At 59.8% G+C, this 16,154-nt stretch overlaps 2 protein-coding genes across 19 annotated transcripts in view; both read left to right on the top strand.

The window, feature by feature from the left end:
- Positions 1–2,513, top strand: part of SCMH1 (Scm polycomb group protein homolog 1) — a 188,452-nt gene extending 185,939 nt beyond the window's left edge. For 13 of the 18 annotated variants that reach the window (XM_043574578.1, XM_043574579.1, XM_043574581.1 and 10 more), the window contains 2 exons: positions 68–294; positions 1,336–2,513. In XM_043574578.1, the coding sequence (XP_043430513.1) occupies positions 68–294; positions 1,336–1,461 (353 nt within the window). In that variant the 3' untranslated portion in view covers positions 1,462–2,513. The remainder of the gene's footprint in view (positions 1–67; positions 295–1,335) is intronic. The other 5 variants (XM_043574594.1, XM_043574580.1, XM_043574591.1 and 2 more) reach the window with 2 other exon arrangements.
- A 5,142-nt stretch (positions 2,514–7,655) lies between these two features.
- On the top strand, positions 7,656–12,889 carry SLFNL1 (schlafen like 1). Its single transcript, XM_043573332.1, has 6 exons — positions 7,656–7,816; positions 8,672–9,104; positions 10,687–10,689; positions 10,750–11,217; positions 11,434–11,577; positions 12,243–12,889. The coding sequence occupies exons 1-6, from the start codon at positions 7,656–7,658 to the stop codon at positions 12,363–12,365; spliced, it is 1,332 nt and encodes a 443-aa protein (XP_043429267.1). The 3' UTR covers positions 12,366–12,889.
- Positions 12,890–16,154: the final 3,265 nt, after the last annotated feature.

Genomic DNA, 16,154 nt, shown 5'->3' with positions numbered 1-16,154 from the left:
AAACCCTTCCCTCCCTCAGCCACCTCCAGTTGCTCTGCTCTGGCACTAACGTGAGCCTCACCCACAGGGCCATCGGGACGTGCCAAGGAGAGTGGGGATGCGTTACAAACCAGTCCCCACCCGTTATGGCAGGTGCCCTCCTGTCCTGCAGGGTCGGACCGATACCTGGAAAGCCGGGATGCCTCGCGACTGAGTGGCCGGGACCCCTCCTCGTGGACAGTAGAGGACGTGATGCAGTTTGTCCGGGAAGCTGATCCCCAGCTTGGACCCCACGCTGACCTCTTTCGCAAACACGTAGGTGCCCCCGCCTGACCTCTCCTGTGTCCACTGGGAGTCTTGCTTCGGCAATTTGTAGACTCTTAAAGGCCCCCGAGACTAAGCACGTGACACACCATATGGAGACGATATCTCAGGTCTCCAGCCGCCCTTGTCGGGCACTGAGCTCAGCCCCCTCCTGCAGTGTAGGTCTGACTCAGCCACATTCCTGCTGGGTGCGTGGCCTGTGGGCTCAGGCCTGGGGAAAGGACTCTCCTCTTTTCCTAGACGTGTGTGCTCTCCCATCTGCCTGCCTTTGCCTGAGAATCGGGGGCCTCAGCCCAGGTTAGAGTCCCCTGCCACCTGGCCCCTACTCTCCAACCTCATCAGCCCCCATCATGTCCTTGTTCCTCTGGGAACCGCCACCATCTCTTCAAGTGAACATTTGGCTGTGTAGCCAAGCACCGCTCCTGACTCGCCTGCGGTGACCATACTCCTGATTTGGGCACAAACCCGTTTCCCAGCAGCCCCTGCTGCTGGGTGCTGTTCTACCCATTGGGTGCTCAGAACAGATGTGCTCCCTTTCATCAATCATTCCAGTCTCTCATGCCATTGGGTCTGGGGGTGCTCTTAGGTCCGGCCTGAAGGTCTCACAGTGGCTCAGCAAGTGCCTGCTCTGGGTCTATTTCACACAGAGGGGCCCCTGCTGCTCAGGAAGGAAGATGACTCACGGAGTGACAGTTGAGGGCCAGTATAAAACCAGTCTGGGAGAGGGGACGAACACAGGATGGGGGAGGCTTGCTGGGAGACATGGAACCTACCCGGGCCGGGCCGTCAGCAGCTGTGAAGGTGGGGAAACACCTCAGGCAGCAGGGAAGGGAAGCCAGCATGAGCTCCTGTGAAGAGCGCACCTGCTGGGCTCGGTAGCAGATGCGGGGCCGGCAGCAGAAGCTGTGGGAACAGGTAGGCTTTAGCGGCACAGCGTGCTCACTGGGCCCCGCGTGCCTGGGCGGCTTTCATCAGAACCTGGGTGGTCAGACCCACCAGGCCTCTGATGGTGCCTCCCCCCTCCCCCACCAGGAGATCGACGGCAAGGCCCTGCTACTGCTGCGCAGCGACATGATGATGAAGTACATGGGGCTGAAGCTGGGGCCCGCGCTCAAGCTCTCCTTCCACATTGACCGGCTGAAGCAGGGCAAGTTCTGAACCGGGAGACACCGCCCAGACAACTGCGGGGTCCTCCGGAAGGGGTCGACATTCTTCTCCCCGGAGGGAGGGCCAACAGTCTGCTCCGGGCGCCTCAGTGGGGCTCAGGGCCGCCTCAGGACTCCAGGAGGCTGTGTGGAGCCACCACTGCTCCCCCTCCTGCCATGATACGTCCTTCCATGAAGGACTGAGGAGGGGGGAGTGTGGGGCCCAGGGCTGGCGCTGCTCTTGCCCTCAGCCCTGCCTCGGCTCTGAGGCCCCTCTGTATTTATTTCTCAAGCCCGCTGGCCTTTCAGCGGGCGTTTAGACTGAACACCTTCCGGGTGATGGAGGAAGGGGCTGACCTCTGAGGCCCCAGAAAACAGGGCCCTGAATTGACACTCGTGCCCAGTTCCCCTGCCACCTGCCGGGCCTGGTGTGGCACCCCATTGCCCCACAGCTCCCGCCACCTCCTCACAAGAGCTCCAGACTCCAAACTCATGGTGCAAACCTCTACCTTTTTTAAAAAAAGATCTTTTCTTATTGTTAATTTATTGTTTCTGGCACTCGGGCAAGCCCTCCGGTTCATACTCCTCCCGCTCCAGACACCGGGTTTCAGGAGGTGAGAGACTGCCCCGCCCCGGTCCCAGAGAGGCATGGGCTCTTCTCAGACCACATCACCCTGGAGCGCTTGCTCTGTGGGGTGGACAGATCCCTCAGGCCTTGACCGTGTACCCCTCAGCTAGGGGAGAAGAGAGTGTCTGCCACCTTCCCCTCCGCCTCCAGGGGCCCTCTGCAGCCCCAGGCCTCGTCTGTGTGAATGGGAGTCCCCCGCCCACACCCTCCCCCACACAGCTCCCTGCCCTGGCCAGAACTGCTGCCGAAGAAGGTCAGGCCCCCGGATTTTAGGCCACAAAGCCCGTAAGGCAGATGGGAGGGAAGGGTCTCCCGGCTGGAGTCTGGTTGTCCCCTCTCCATTATCCAGATGCTTCCTTTGTGAGCAGGTCAGCTGCGCCCGCTGCCATCTGGACTTCTTTTATGTCAATTTGTTTATAAATAAAAACCAATATAGATGCCTGTGTGGTTTTAATCAGTCGGCGGCGCACTGCACCTCCAATGGCGGAGCACTCGCCGTTCTTGGTCCTGGCTCCCTCATCCTTAAGTGAGGCATGTAGACAAGGTGATCCCCAAGAGTTCTCCCGACCCCAGCAGTCCCTGAAGAGCAGGCCGCCTGCCAGATGCCCACTGGGAAGGCGGCGTGGAGTCCGTTCTCTGCCCTCAGAGGGCTCCGCTCTGGTGTGGCTAGACAGCAGGGAACGCGGCGGCTACGCGGAGCCCAGGGGGAAGAGCCGTGTTTGGGTCAGCAGCTCCAAGAGCCTCCATGGCCAGGTTCGTCGTCTTCCTCCTCATCGTGGGGCGAGGAGATGTGCGGGCCAGCCAGCTGGCATGGCACCCGTTGTGCCGACGTGGGACCCCGTTTCTATGGGGGTCACAGGAGGGGGCAGCAGCACCATGCAGGAAAACCTCACGATAGCTGACACTCTTACGTCACCAAGGGCCCCGGGAACTACCCCACAGGAATTAGAATCGTCTTGTTAAATCTTCACGGCAAACCCATTTTACAGATCAGGAAACGCACGCTTAGCTCACGGCGAGGAAGCGCCAAAGCAATCGTTTGAAGCCAAGTAATCTGACGCGGAGGCCAAGGCTGAGGTTCTAGCCAGTCTCTTTATTGTGATGCTTTGGGCGGGTCACTTCACTTCTTCGGGCCCATGTGGTGTGAGGGTTTCAGATGAGACCAGAGGGCCCTCCCAGCACTCACCATGGCTGGTTCAGACCTGGTGACTGACTTGTAACCTGTCTTCCACTTGGCTCCTGTGGGTTCTAACCGTGGTCCCTGGGATGCCGTCACGGCCAGGGCTGCCGAACCAGAACAGGACCGAACGGCTCCTGGGCACCAGGGTGGCAAGCTGTGCTGTTCATTCACTGCCAAAGAGGGCCTCACTGAACCCCCACAACGAACTTAGCGGTGTGCCCCTTCCCCACGAGACACGGGGACTGAAGGTAATGCCAGCACACGTAGACAAGCCAGGCACACTGCGGGGTTGCACCTTACGGAGCGAATCGGCGTCCACCCCACTTGCCTCCCAGTCTCCAAGAGCGTACGCTTGTGCTGACACACTTGGGCCGAGTGATTTATGTCCTGCATCTCACTTCAACCTCCCTACAACCCTCTAGAACGACCGTGTTCTTCCCATCTGCAAGCTTGGAGAGAGCTACTCGGCCCAAACTCCACAGCTAATTAGGGGTGCCTGTCACACCCTCCTGGGGCCACCGTCTCGGATCCTGCTGACCAGAGTCAAGACCCAGCTTGAAGGCTGTCAGGCACCATCACCCGCCCGCAGGACAGCATGAAGCAGTCCTCCTCGGTGGGGTAGTCCTGGCAGGGCCTGCCATCATCCAGGTGACAGCCCAGGTGGCAAGAGGATGGGGCACATCGGGGAGCCGTGGGGTTCACCTTGGCTTAGCATCATGCCCCGAGGGAGCAAGAACTCCCCAGTTCGTCGGCACAGCTACTCCACAGGCATCGCTTCCGGGTCCCTACAAGGGACGTGCCCCATTGAGTCATGGCACTGAGGAGGCCCAAAGCGGCTGGTCCAGATAATTTACAGTTACGGTCCATTCCTGCCATGAGCAACGTTGCCTTGAGACAGCTGACATTCCCCTTTCATCCGGCTTCCCGAGGAACAGAACTAGAAAGGTACCCATGTGTCAGATTCTGTAGGAGGTGAGAAGATGGTTACCCCTTCGCTCTACTGCCCTAACTTCTGGGGTCAGGACTGCAAAAAAGACTTTTGAAGTTGTTTCCCAAAGCCAAGCCTTTTTTTTTTTTTAATATTATTTATTTTTGAGAGAGAGAGCAGGGGAGAGACTGAGAGAGACAAAGGATCCAAAGCAGGCTCTGCACTGACAGCAGAGAGCCCAGATGCGAGGCTCAAACCCACCAACCGTGAGATCATGACCGGAGCCAAAGTCGGCTGCTTTAACCGACTGAGCCACCCTGGTGCCCCCCAAAGCCAAGCCTTCTGATAGTGACCCAGAGTCCTGCGGAGAAGCTGAAGTGGCCTCTGGCATCCCCAAACACCTGCCGGGCAGGCGAGACCACTCCATGAACCCCCAGTAGTCCAGCTGCCCACAAAATGGGAACACATCTGGGACTGGGGGGGGGGGTCACAGGCCCCCGGCGCCAGCTTCACGTGCCACACTCACCACCACAAGGAGAGGGCGTTGACTCCGGTGCTGAGGAACAGCAGGAGGTTCATGTGCTTCAGGAGAGGACGGAAGAGTCCAGGCTCTACTGAGGGCTGAATGGTTTCAGGAACTGTCTGCCCCCTCCCCACCTGTGGCCCCTCCCTGCTGCTGGCCACGCGGTCCCTGTCACCTCCACGTTGTCAGGCCGTTAGCCCTGAGCAGGAGCCTCCGCAGCATCCCTCGGTGACATCTTTGTGAAACAACCTGAGATCTCTGGGCTGTGGCTCTGGTCGTCCGAGTGGACACTGTTTCTACCCTCACACCGATACCACGATCCCTCCTCAGGAAGAGCCGTAAGGTGACTCCCCCCCTCCTCCCTGCAACTAACGCTAAAACCTTGGAGAACATTCTTGCCTCGGAGAGCCCAGACACCCCTCCCCTCATCGTCCCTCAGCTTTTGGCAGCCTCCTTGCCCTAAGTCACCTCATTTTATCAGGAAGCTCCACAGCTGGAAACCTCTAGACCAGGGACCACGACAGCCACATGTCACACACTGTGCATTTGTGCCGGGCCTGCGACACCAAAGCCACTGCAGGTGCTTCCAGCGACCCACAGCTGACAAGTCCCAGTGTAAAGACACAGGACCCAAGAACCTGTGGGTAGCTGGGGCTGGACCCTGCCAGAGGTGGGCGGGAATCAGCAGGCAGATGCCCACACGCAAGGGGAAGGTTCCAGATGGGCTGGAGCGCCGCCGTGGAGCCCAGATGGCAAAGGCTGGGTCCATACCACTTCTCCCCCGAGCTCCAGAGTTTGCTCTCCGGACATCCTGTCCTCTCCCACAGGATGGCTGAGCTCAGTTCTGGCCTCTGCCCCTGCCCCTCTGCTCCTTGGCTGGCCTCCCTGGGCAGTCAGCGCAGACACCCGTTGTTGATGTGGTTTCGGGGATCGTGGCCGTGTGGGGCCACCAAGTGGACACTCTCCAGATAACACAGGAAGAACCTTATCCATAGCTTCCTTCTCCCCCTCATCTTTGGGTCCACCTCACATTCTTAATCTTAGATTCAAGAGTTTTTTCCCTCTAGTGCAAAGTAGCGTTTGTCAATAAGGCCACAGACATCCAGTGAGGGGACTACAAGGGGCTGCTTATCCCTAACACCGGACCTGTGTCTGCCACCGGCCGGGCCACCTGCGAAGTGCCATCAGTACTGTTAGAAAGCCTGATGCTGTAAGTAACCCAGTGATATTGCAGCACATTTCAGTATTTAAGACATTACTTTGTAAATGTATTCAGTGCTTACAATGACAGTTTTTACCCCCCCCCCCAAAAGGAAGTGGAACGGATGTTCATTTCACATAAGGTGGTTCAAGATCCCAGGGAAATTAGTAATGCAGGTGTTTATTTTTTTTTATTTTTTTTTAACGTTTTATTTATTTTTGAGACAGGGAGAGACAGAGCATGAATGGGGGAGGGTCAGAGAGAGAGGGAGACACAGAATCTGAAACAGGCTCCAAGTTCCGAGCAGTAAGCACAGAGCCCGACGCGGGGCTCGAACTCACGGACAGTGAGATCGTGACCTGAGCCGAAGTCGGACGCTCAACCGACTGAGCCACCCAGGCGCCCCAGTCATGCAGGTGTTTAAAGAGACCCCCAGTAAGAGTGCGGAGAGCTTGGGCACAGATCAGCGTGGAAAACCTCACTCAAAAGACTGCCTGATAGCAAGGCCCCTGGAGAAGTGAGTCACGTCCTCTGGTTCACATGTTCACATGTTCCGTCCGTCCGCCTCCGTCCGTTCCGTCCGTTCGCCTCTCCTGGCCAGCCACGACCCCACGTAGCCTTCTTCTTCGGCAGCTACAGCCCCTGCTGCGTGGTTGCGGTGAGAGCAGCTCGTGTTGGCAGAGTCTAGACAGGCCTGAAAGAGAGGATGGGGAGCATGGGGAGCTCACAGCCGTCATGCCGGGGTGGGCACGGGGAAGGCACCTGCCAGGCTCTTCCAGAGCCTCACGCTGCGCCTGACGGCCTCGGTCTCCTCTCTGGGCTTCCCCAGCCAAGCCTCTGCCTCAGTGTCCCTGAGGGAAACAAAACTCCATTAGCATCTCCAGAACGGCTGCTCAGAGAAGGGAAGCACCCCGCTGCCCCCAGCCTCCCCAGTCCGGAGCATCTGCCTCCACACTCACCACCCCCCAACTCAGGACTTCCAGAAGCCACGTGGGAACGAGCTACCTACATCTGCATAATGAAAGCATTTACCAAACCCCCCCACCCACTGCAGAACAGATTTCTGCTTTTAATAAAGGCTGTGTATCACCCATGTCTTGGCCCCCGTCAAACAGGTGACAACCCTGTCCTTGAAAAGAAGTGGCAAATCTTGACCTATTTTTCAGGGCTCCGGCCGGACAGCAACCTCCATCTCTGGCGTGGAGCAGGGGGCCTGGGGTCCGGGGCAGCCCTAGGCCCAGCGGCGTGTGCTCAGATCCGTCTTGGGGAGTAGCTGGGTCATCAGTGCTCAGCGGAGCCTGGGATTGGTCATGAAGGGGAAGATGGGGACTCGTGGCACCAGAGGACCTGCGTGGTCACGGTTTGGGGCAGGGACAGGAGAGACATTACAGAAGGAGGAAGTACGTTCTCAGCCCCTGGACTCTGGGAGCTGCCCAGACGGAGCCACACAGCCCAGCCATAGTGTGTGTTCACTACCTTGGGGGTCGGGAAGGGTGGGGGGAGGAGTTTTCCTGATTGGCTTCCCAACCCGGGGGCCTGAGGCCGGCCAGGAAGTCATTGTTGACTCCTGTGAGATCACAGAGGTGGCTGTGCAGGCCCCACCCACTTCCTGCAGCCCCTGTTCTCCCTGCCCGCCGCGGAGCCCCCAAGATCCCCCCCCCAAACCAGGGAGCTGCTGGCCAGGGGTCAGGAGTCTGTGGGAGCTGAGGGCGGGCACCCCCCACGCTCCACCAGGAACCCTCAGGACATGAGGGTCATAGGCCTCCCTTTTCCTCCTGTTCCTGTTTGCCCTGAATGCCCCCACCCCAGCCGTGCTAGTCGCCAGGCCCTGACTGTCTCAAGGATCCAATCTGAAAAGATGCAGGCGGGTGGTAGCTGCCGCCCAGAACGGAGGCCGGGTGTGTGGGGGTGAGTGGAGGGCTCCTGTGTGTTCCGTCTGTGCACAGCTCGGGCATGAGGCCCCTGGCCCTGCGGGAGCGGGCGTCCTTAAGGGCGCCAGCTCTGCCCCTCCTCACTTCTGCTCTCTGGACCCAAATCAGAGGATTCGGTCTTAGACCAGGAGTTCTTAAGAAGGGCCGTGAGTCTCCTCAAACTGGAAGGCCGTTTTTCTGGGGAGGGGCCAAAGCTTTCATCAGTGTCCCCTGCTCTAAAAACCCTCTGGCCCAGCCCTGTTTCAGAGTCTCTGCTGGGCTCACACCAGGCTCCGACGGGGCAAGAAGCTTCGGTGTGGCTGCTGCTGGTCCTCCAAGCCCCGGGTTAAAGCTTCCTCTCCAGAGTCCCCTTGAAAAGGTTTCCCTGGGGCCTGGAGGCAGCAGGGACCCCTAGGGGGCAGGAAACCCTGGGAGGCCTCCAGCCTGTGGACTGGAGAGGAAAGACAGGACGTCTGGGGCCCACAAAGGGTTGTGGTGGGGCCCTCAAAGACCTGAGTTCTGGTCCCCTCGGCCCCTCTTTGGGCATATCCCCTCGGTCTTCCCTCCTGTAGAATGGAGGGGCAGGCCCGCATGCTCTGCTGTCTGCCTCAGCCCTGGCTGACTCCCTTCTTTCCTGTCCTAGGCCTTGGGCTTGGGTGGGTGGCAGGCTCCTTCCGGCTGGCCCTCTGCCCTCCCTCCCTCCCTCTGGCTCTGCCCAGCCCCTGCCAATCTGTGAACCTCCCAGGAGCCTCTGCACCCCCTGAGTCCCCTGGGAGGCCCTGGGAAGAACAGCCAGCAGTAAGGAATCCCGGAAGCCCTTCTGAGGGAGACCTCTCCAGGGACCCCCCACCAGGAAGAGATCACCGCAAACGCAGGTGCAACAGCCCCTCATGGAGCTCCCGGGCACACCGCCCCTGCAAGAGGTCCCCGGGGAAGAGTCCCTGCCTGAGGACTCAGGCGTGCAGGTGACGCCCAGCACGCACATTCTCTACGTGGGCCACCTGAACCCCCAGTTCTCAGTGCCTGTGCTCACCTGCCTGCTGCGAGACGCCCTGGAACGGCTGGGGCTGCCGGTGGCACGGGAGCACATCGAGGTGGTGAGGCGACCACGGAAGGCCTACGCACTGGTGCAGGTGACCACCCACAGGGACAGCCTGGCCTCCCTCCCCTGGCGCCTGCAGACGGCCGTGGAGGAGCACCAGATCCTCAAGGAGCTGGTGGCCCGCGGGAAGGAGCTGGTGTTGGGTGACAGCCGAGGGCCCTCGCGCGCCAGAGAGGTAAAGGGGGTGCTTCTGGAGCCACCAAGCCTGCAAGCCCCAGAGCCTCACCCGGGGGCGGGGAGAAGCCTGGGCAGGGGTGGAGGTGCGTCTTTGAGGAGCCAGGGGCAGATCTGCAAACCTGCGGGCTGCTTCTCAAATGAGCATAGCCTGAGGCTGGCACTGCCTGCTGACTCTGGGGAGGCTCGCTGACCTTCACAGTTTGCCTCCAGCCTGGAAGCGTTTGGAGAAGGGCCAAAGTGTGGGGACTGCTCCCTGGGCCCTTCTGTATTCCATCCTCTGGGTCTGGGCCAGCCCGGGGCCTTCAGGGTTTTCTCTTTGGCCCACCTCATCCACTCGGCTGGCCAACATCAGTGCCCGCTCCAGGCCAGGCTGCACAGCAGAAAGCAAAGGCTCGGCCCTGCCTTAAAGAGCCCTCATCTTTGAGCAGAGCCAGACAGAGCCAGTTACAGCGCTTCGGCAGCCTGGAGCCGTGGGAGGACACAGAGCTGTGGGGACAGATTCACAGAAGGGCTGAAGTCTAAGCTGGGACTCGGGGAGCACAAGGTCGTTCTAGGCAGGGGGACACGGTGAGGGGGGATGTTGCATTTGCAGAAGGGCAAGCCTTTTGGTGCCGCTGGAGCTCAGGTTGAAGGCTGCTGGGGAGCTGAGGAAGAAAGCTGGGCCAGAGGGCAGGGGCCAGGAAGGGCTTTGAGACCGAAGCAGGGGGAGGGAGGGAAGGTGGGCCTTTATGGGGGATGGGAGGGCGCAGTCAACTCACTGCAGCTGTGGTAGGACACTCTGTGAGACAGGTGATCTTGGTTTTCCTTTTCTTTCGGGATGAAAACTCCGTGGTGTTCAAATGGTTGCAGAACTGAACAGCTCTGTGACTGACATTTCAAGACCTGTGAGCCTGACTTCATGTTTGTGTGGCAGTTTCTCGTGTTTCTGAGAAACTGTTTCCTTTGGGAACTGCAGGGCTGGTAGGGATGCGCCCCTCACCACCATGCCCCAGCCCGCACGGCACTCCCAGCCCCGGAAGCCCCTGCTGGAGACTGGGAGGCAGCAAGGAACCGGGGACAGCAGCAGAGAACCCAGTAAGGGAGGAGTGAGAATCTTCTTGCGTCCAGGGTCAGCAAGGAGGGTGGATGGGAGGTACGGAGGCCGTGATGAGGCCCAGAAGAGGCCGGTGGCCATGAGTCTGCTCATGCACAGAGCCCGAGAACAAAACAGAAACCACGGAAAGGGTCTCAGGAGGGCCAGAGGAGGGTTGAGATTCAGGACTGATCAGTGGTCCAGAAAGCGATAGGCAGGCATTTCAGGGAGACAAGAAGGGGGTTATCTGTTGGAATGATCTTGGCCCCGAGCCTCAGAGGCCAGTCTACAACCTAAGTGGGAAGAGATTGGCCTCCGGGGTTCTGGCCCCCCGACCTGAGAAGGAGAACTCCTTGTCCTCACCATGCATACCATAGCCCAGCAGGAAGGAGCAGTGGCGGCTCAAACCCTTGACTTAGCAGGTTTCCAGCACTGGCTGCAGGACGGTGGGCAGTTAGGCCCTTCCGCCTGGGACGGGGCATTAGGATGCCCCAGCGGGCTGGGCCCCAGGCGGAAGGAGGTGTGTCCCGTCCCTCTTGTCCTGTCCCCCGAGGCTCCTTACTCTCATCCCTCACCCCAGCGGGAGGACAACAGCAGCCAGAGCCCGAGCCCCAGCCCTGCCAACAGCCCCCCGGCACGGGCCCCGCAGAGGTCCCAGGACCGGCCCAGCGGCGCACGCTCCGACAGCGCCATCGTGCACCAGGAGGTCCCGGGCCAGGAGCGCCTCTTCCAGGGCGCCTTCCTGGGCAGCGAGACGCGCAGCGTGGAGTTCAAGCGCGGCGGCGGCGAGTACCTGAGCCTGGCCTTCAAGCACCACCTGCGGCGCTACGCGTGCGCCTTCCTCAACGGCGAGGGCGGCAGCCTGTTCGTGGGCGTCGAGGACAGCGGCCTGGTGCGGGGCGTCCCCTGCAGCCACCGCGACGAGGACCGCGTGCGCCTGCTGGTGGACTCCATCCTGCAGGGTTTCCAGCCCCAAGTCTTCCCCGACGCCTACACACTCTCTTTCATCCCCGTGGTCAGCACCATCGCCTCCCCCACCCCCCTCAAGGTGAGCCCTGGGTCTGTCTGGCCCCCGCGTGATGGCCCCATTCGGCTCTGCTGAGCAGGGCTGGGGGGTGGAGGGTGGGGGCAGAGGGGGGCCGGGCAGAGTGACCGGAGAGGCCAGAAGTGCCCCCTTGCCCCCACGCCCACCAGGCTGCCCCAGGAGCCCACAAGAGCCAGCCAGGTGGGATTAGCGACCAGAGTCGCTGTCGCCCTTACCAAGGTGATCCGCCTGAGGGTGCGCGCCCCCAGGGCCCAGGCCGAGCCGCAGCTCTATGAGACTGACCAGGGGGAGGTGTTCTTGCGGCGGGACGGGAGCATCCAGGGCCCGCTGTCTGTCCACGCCATCCAGGAGTGGTGCAAGCAGGTAAGCGGCTGGGGCGGGGGCAGGCCAGCAGTCCTGGCCATGGCATCAGGTTTCCCTCAGTGCTCCATCACCCGCAAGCACACGGGGGGTGGGGGGAGCACTGAAATAATCCTGCTACACCCCATGTTCCACCACCGTGGGCTGGGGGAGCCGGGGGGGGGATGGAATCTTGAGAAGCTTTAAGACCACCCTGAAGACGGGCCATACTATACTGTATTTAGGGGAAGGCCCTTACAATGGGGGGCAGTTAGTGCTGGACAGAGTCCTAAGAAAAAGCCTTTTCAAGAGGGAAACATCAGATGGCAGAAAAGCAGAGGAGAGCAAGGGGCTGGCGGAGAGAGGGAGGGACATGCCCGGATGGCTCCCACCCAACCCTTGAGGCCGGCCCCGGGGGCTGGGATGCTGGCAGGCCCCTCAGGTCAAGCGGCTTCCCTCAGCCCCCAGGGTTGATTTGTCAGGGGTGGTGGCATGGCCAGGAACCCGGCTCCCACCAAGCAGGGAGGGCCATGTGGTCCCCAGTGGCCTTGAGTAGGCCCCCCCTGGGCCCTCCGGGGCTTGCCTTCCTCCGTCAGTTCAACCCTGGGTGGAGGGGGCACACCCGAGGCGGCACCACCTCAGGCCTCTGCTTGTGGGGTGACCCCACCCCCCCCACACACACACCGCAGAAGTGGGTGGCGGAGTTGCGCACGCTGCAGGAGAGGGTGAAGGTGCTGACGGCGGAGAAGGAGCAGCTCCGGCAGCAGCTGAAGCACCAAGGACCCGGCTCCCGCACCTGCTGCGTCCTGTGAGGGCCCCAGTCGGCGAGCAGGGCCGGGCACCGGCAGGCCAGCTCTCCCTGGCAGATGCAGGATTTCCTGTCTGAGCCGAAGTCCTCCCTTTAAAACCCGTCTGGGCTGTTCAGAGGTGGACGGGAGCGCGACCATCCTCGCTCCTTGGACAACCGCACACGCACGGGCTTCAATCCCGAGCGGACCCCCGTCTGTGTAGCTGAGAAACTGCTCTTAGCACGATCCCCAAGGAACCTTCCTTCCGGAAAGAACTGGTAAAAACTTGGCCAGGGCGATCGGAGGGCTGAGCTGTGAGGGACGGTCCTACTGCCTCAGAAGCTCCCTTTGCCCAGCCCGGGGTCTGCGACTCCAGTGGCGAGACGGGGCCAGAAAGGAATGCGTCATAAGGGGAAAGCCCTTCTGCAGATGGCCAGGCACGCTCGGTAACCGTGCCTGTAGGGCAAACAGGCCACCCTGCAGCCACCACCCCGGGCTTGCTGGAACTTGTGACTGTCAAAGCTCTTTAATAAATTACATGCACCCTGGGGCAAGAATGGTTCTTTTCCGGCCGGCCAGCTGGATGCAGCTGAGCCCTGAGCCCCGCGCCCAGCCCACCTCTGTCCCGGAGGCTGAGCCAGCCCCGGGCTCCTGCCACACGGAGCTATGGGGCCTGGATGGTTGCAATCCATTCCAGCTTTGCCTTAAAGACCGGGTCCCCTGGGGCAAATTGCTACCTCTGTTCAGTTTCTTCATCTATAAGACAGTGAAATGGACTGGGGGCAGGAGCACTTATCAGAGCCACGCCCTGTCTCCCCAGCACCTATACAGGAAGAGTTTGACTTCCATCCCAAGCACCCTCCAGCCACTGGCGAGGATTCCTGCTCTGGCCATTTCCCCTGTCATCTCCACCAGCCGAGCCAGAGACTAGAAAGCCAATGTCTGATCATACCCTGCTCGGGCTCAAAGAACTCAAAAGAACTCCCCATTTCATCAGAAGCCAAGTCCAAACAGTGGTCTATACAATTGGCAAGTTGGCCCATCTGACCTCAACCCCTCCTGCCCCTTGCTCCTGTGTTCCAGCTACACCCACCAGCTTGTTTCATGAACACGCTTGCTTCAGGGCCTTTGCACTGGCTGCTTCCCCCCTCCCCCCCAATGCTCCTCCCCCGGAGAGCTGCAGGACTATTTCCTCTCTGCTCCACTTTCAAGTGACAGGGAAGGATATTCGCTACCCAGCCCACTTCAAATTATACCTCCTTCCCCAGCACCCCCCTTCCCACTTTCCTGCTTCCAACCTTTTTCCCCAGTGCACTTGTCAGTCACTTTCCGTAGCTTTTATTTATAGCTGTCCCCTCCCCTGCAGTAGAATCCATGCTCCGGGGGACAGCGGTCTGGATCTGTTTTGTTCATGGCTGTTAAGTTCAAAATCTCAGACATGGTGAGCATGTAGTGGCTGCCAAATAAATATCTGCTGGTGAAACAAGGAGCCGCCTAGACTTAGGTCTGAGCCACTAGAAAACCATGGAATCTTGTCAGACGGCATTTCACAGGAGGGCCTGCAAAACACGCTTCCCTTGGGGCGCCTGGGTGGCTCAGTCGGTTAAGCATCTGACTTCGGCTCAGGTCATGACCTCCCGGTTCATGGGTTCAAGCCCCGCGTCGGGCTCTGTGCTGATGACTCCTCAACCGCTCTCACGCATCAGTCACCCAAACCCGGGGCCTGAATCACGTTTCCAGAGGCCACCGGGAACCAGCACAGAGGTTGTGCTGATCAAGAAGTCAGGAGAGGGGCCATTTCTGAGCACCTTCCACGTGCCGGGCGCGTGCTGGATGCTGGTCCAGGCAGCACGACCCTCAGACGTGCTCTCCCTGGGAACGAGCCAGTTTCTGCCAAGGCAGGCGCAGTCATGTTGCTGAGCTGCTGCAGACTAAGAACTGGCGTGGACCACCTGGCTTGAAGCGAAGGACGCCCGAGGAACTTCTCCCCCAGAAGCTCTGGACACCAGTCAGTCACCACTGGGTGCGGAAAGCCATCCTCTGGTCCCGGCGTCAGCCCAGCATGGTCCCCACTGCCACAGCCAAGGTGGCAGGGCGGGTCAGGCTTTGTAAGCCCCGGAAGGCCAGTCCTGGTCCCTTCTCTAGGAAGGTCACCCGAGCGGGCAGCACTCAACGACTCGTCCACCGAGGCGCTCTCCGATGCAGGGGCGGGAGATCGCCCCGCCGCGGGGCCTTTGCAAACCGCCCCACACCCGGCCGAGTCCTCGCGGTTAGCTGCTGTCACCAGTGGGCACGTCGGAGTCCTCCGTTGGGGGAAGGCTATTGCGAAAATGATTTAGACGGTCTGCTGAGACCACCAGGTGGAGACCGCGGTTAGGATTCACCCCATCGGCCGCATTCAAAGTCCCGAGACTGGGATGAAGGCCTCTGCGAGCGAACACATTTTACTTTGGTCCATGAGAACCGGAGACAGACGAAGGCAGTGAGGTTGCTCGTGCCTGGTCGGGGGCAGGAACACCAGCTTCTGGGCTTTGGCCGTGATGGGTGCGTGGAAGCGTGCAAGGAAAAGGAGGCCCACTTCTCCGGATCTCCCCGACGGAGGGGCTGGGCTAAATGGTGACATTTTCCTCCCCAACCCAGTTTCTCGAGGGTCGGGGAGGAAAGGCTGTGGACCACTGACGGGCAATCCAGGCTGAGCCTCTGCCTCAGGCTGTAGAGAGGAGCCAGCTCATGAGTGGGTGAGCTCAGCAGCCAGAGGGGGGGCGGGCGGGCACCAGTGTCCCCAACAAGGACGGATGCAGTATTGCTCACTGCACTCTGGAGGACACAGCCCGCAGGACGCTGCCGTGGTAGCGGCCAGGGTAGCAGGAAGACCACCCTGAGGATAAAGCAGTCCTGCTGGCTAACGGTTGTGGGTCCGCTGCTCCCTGGCCACACACGTGAGGGAGGGACCGACATAAACAACACGCCCATCCCCCCTTTCCCAAGATCAAGCAGCACTCGTGCTGAGTGAATCTCTACATGCTGAGAACCTAAACGTGAAGCCTTTTGGGGAAATTCTAGTTTCCCATTGAAAAAGAGGGTGGCTTAGTCAGTTAGGCGTCCGACTTCGGCTCAGGTCATGATCTCACGGTCCGTGAGCTCGATTCCTGTGTCGGGCTCTGTGCTGACAGCTCAGAGCCTGGAGCCTGCTTCGGATTCTGTGTCTCCCTCTCTCTCTGCCCCTCCCATGCTCTTGCTTTGTCTCTCTCTCAAAAATAAATAAATGTTTTAAAAAATGTTGTTTTTTAAAAAAGAAAGGCTCCTCTGGGCACCTGGATGGCTCAGTCAGTTAAGCATCTGACCTCAGCTCAGGTCATGATCTCTCGGTTCATGGGTTCAAGTCCCGCGTTGGGCTCTGTGCTGACAGCGTGGAGCCTACTTCGGATTTTGTGTCTCCCTCCCTTTCTCTCTGCCCCTCCCCCACTCACGCTGTTTCTATCAAAAATGAATGTTAAAAAGAAAAAAAAAAGCTTCTCAAGGCGCCTGGGTGGCTCAGTCGGTTAAATGTCTGACTTCGGCTCAGGTCATGAATGACCTTGCAGTTTGTGGATTCGAGCCCCACATCGAGCTCCGTGCTGACAGCTCAGAGCCTGGAGCCTGCTTCACATTCTGTGTCTTCCTCTCTCTCTGCCCCTTCTCTGTCACGCTCTCTCTCTCTCTCAAAAATAAACATACATTAAAAAAAAAAATGGCTACTCTCAGTTTTTAAACGAAGTGTCATCAGATCGTCCACCAAAGGACGCCCCACTGGAGGAGAGCCAGGTACTGAGA

Source organism: Prionailurus bengalensis, chromosome C1 (assembly GCF_016509475.1).
Source record: "Prionailurus bengalensis isolate Pbe53 chromosome C1, Fcat_Pben_1.1_paternal_pri, whole genome shotgun sequence".
NCBI lineage: Eukaryota > Metazoa > Chordata > Mammalia > Carnivora > Felidae > Prionailurus > Prionailurus bengalensis.
The sequence above is the reverse complement of the archived record's forward strand: the minus strand, read 5'-3'. Positions and strand labels throughout refer to the sequence as shown.

Bases quoted from the DNA above. Each gene is read 5' to 3' on its own strand.
- SLFNL1 (XM_043573332.1), top strand. From the start codon at position 7,656: ATGAGGGTCATAGGCCTCCCTTTTCCTCCTGTTCCTGTTTGCCCTGAA. The intron at 11,218-11,433 runs GTGAGCCCTGGG...GCCCTTACCAAG, and splicing joins CCTCCCCCACCCCCCTCAAG to GTGATCCGCCTGAGGGTGCG. The intron at 11,578-12,242 runs GTAAGCGGCTGG...CACACACCGCAG, and splicing joins TCCAGGAGTGGTGCAAGCAG to AAGTGGGTGGCGGAGTTGCG.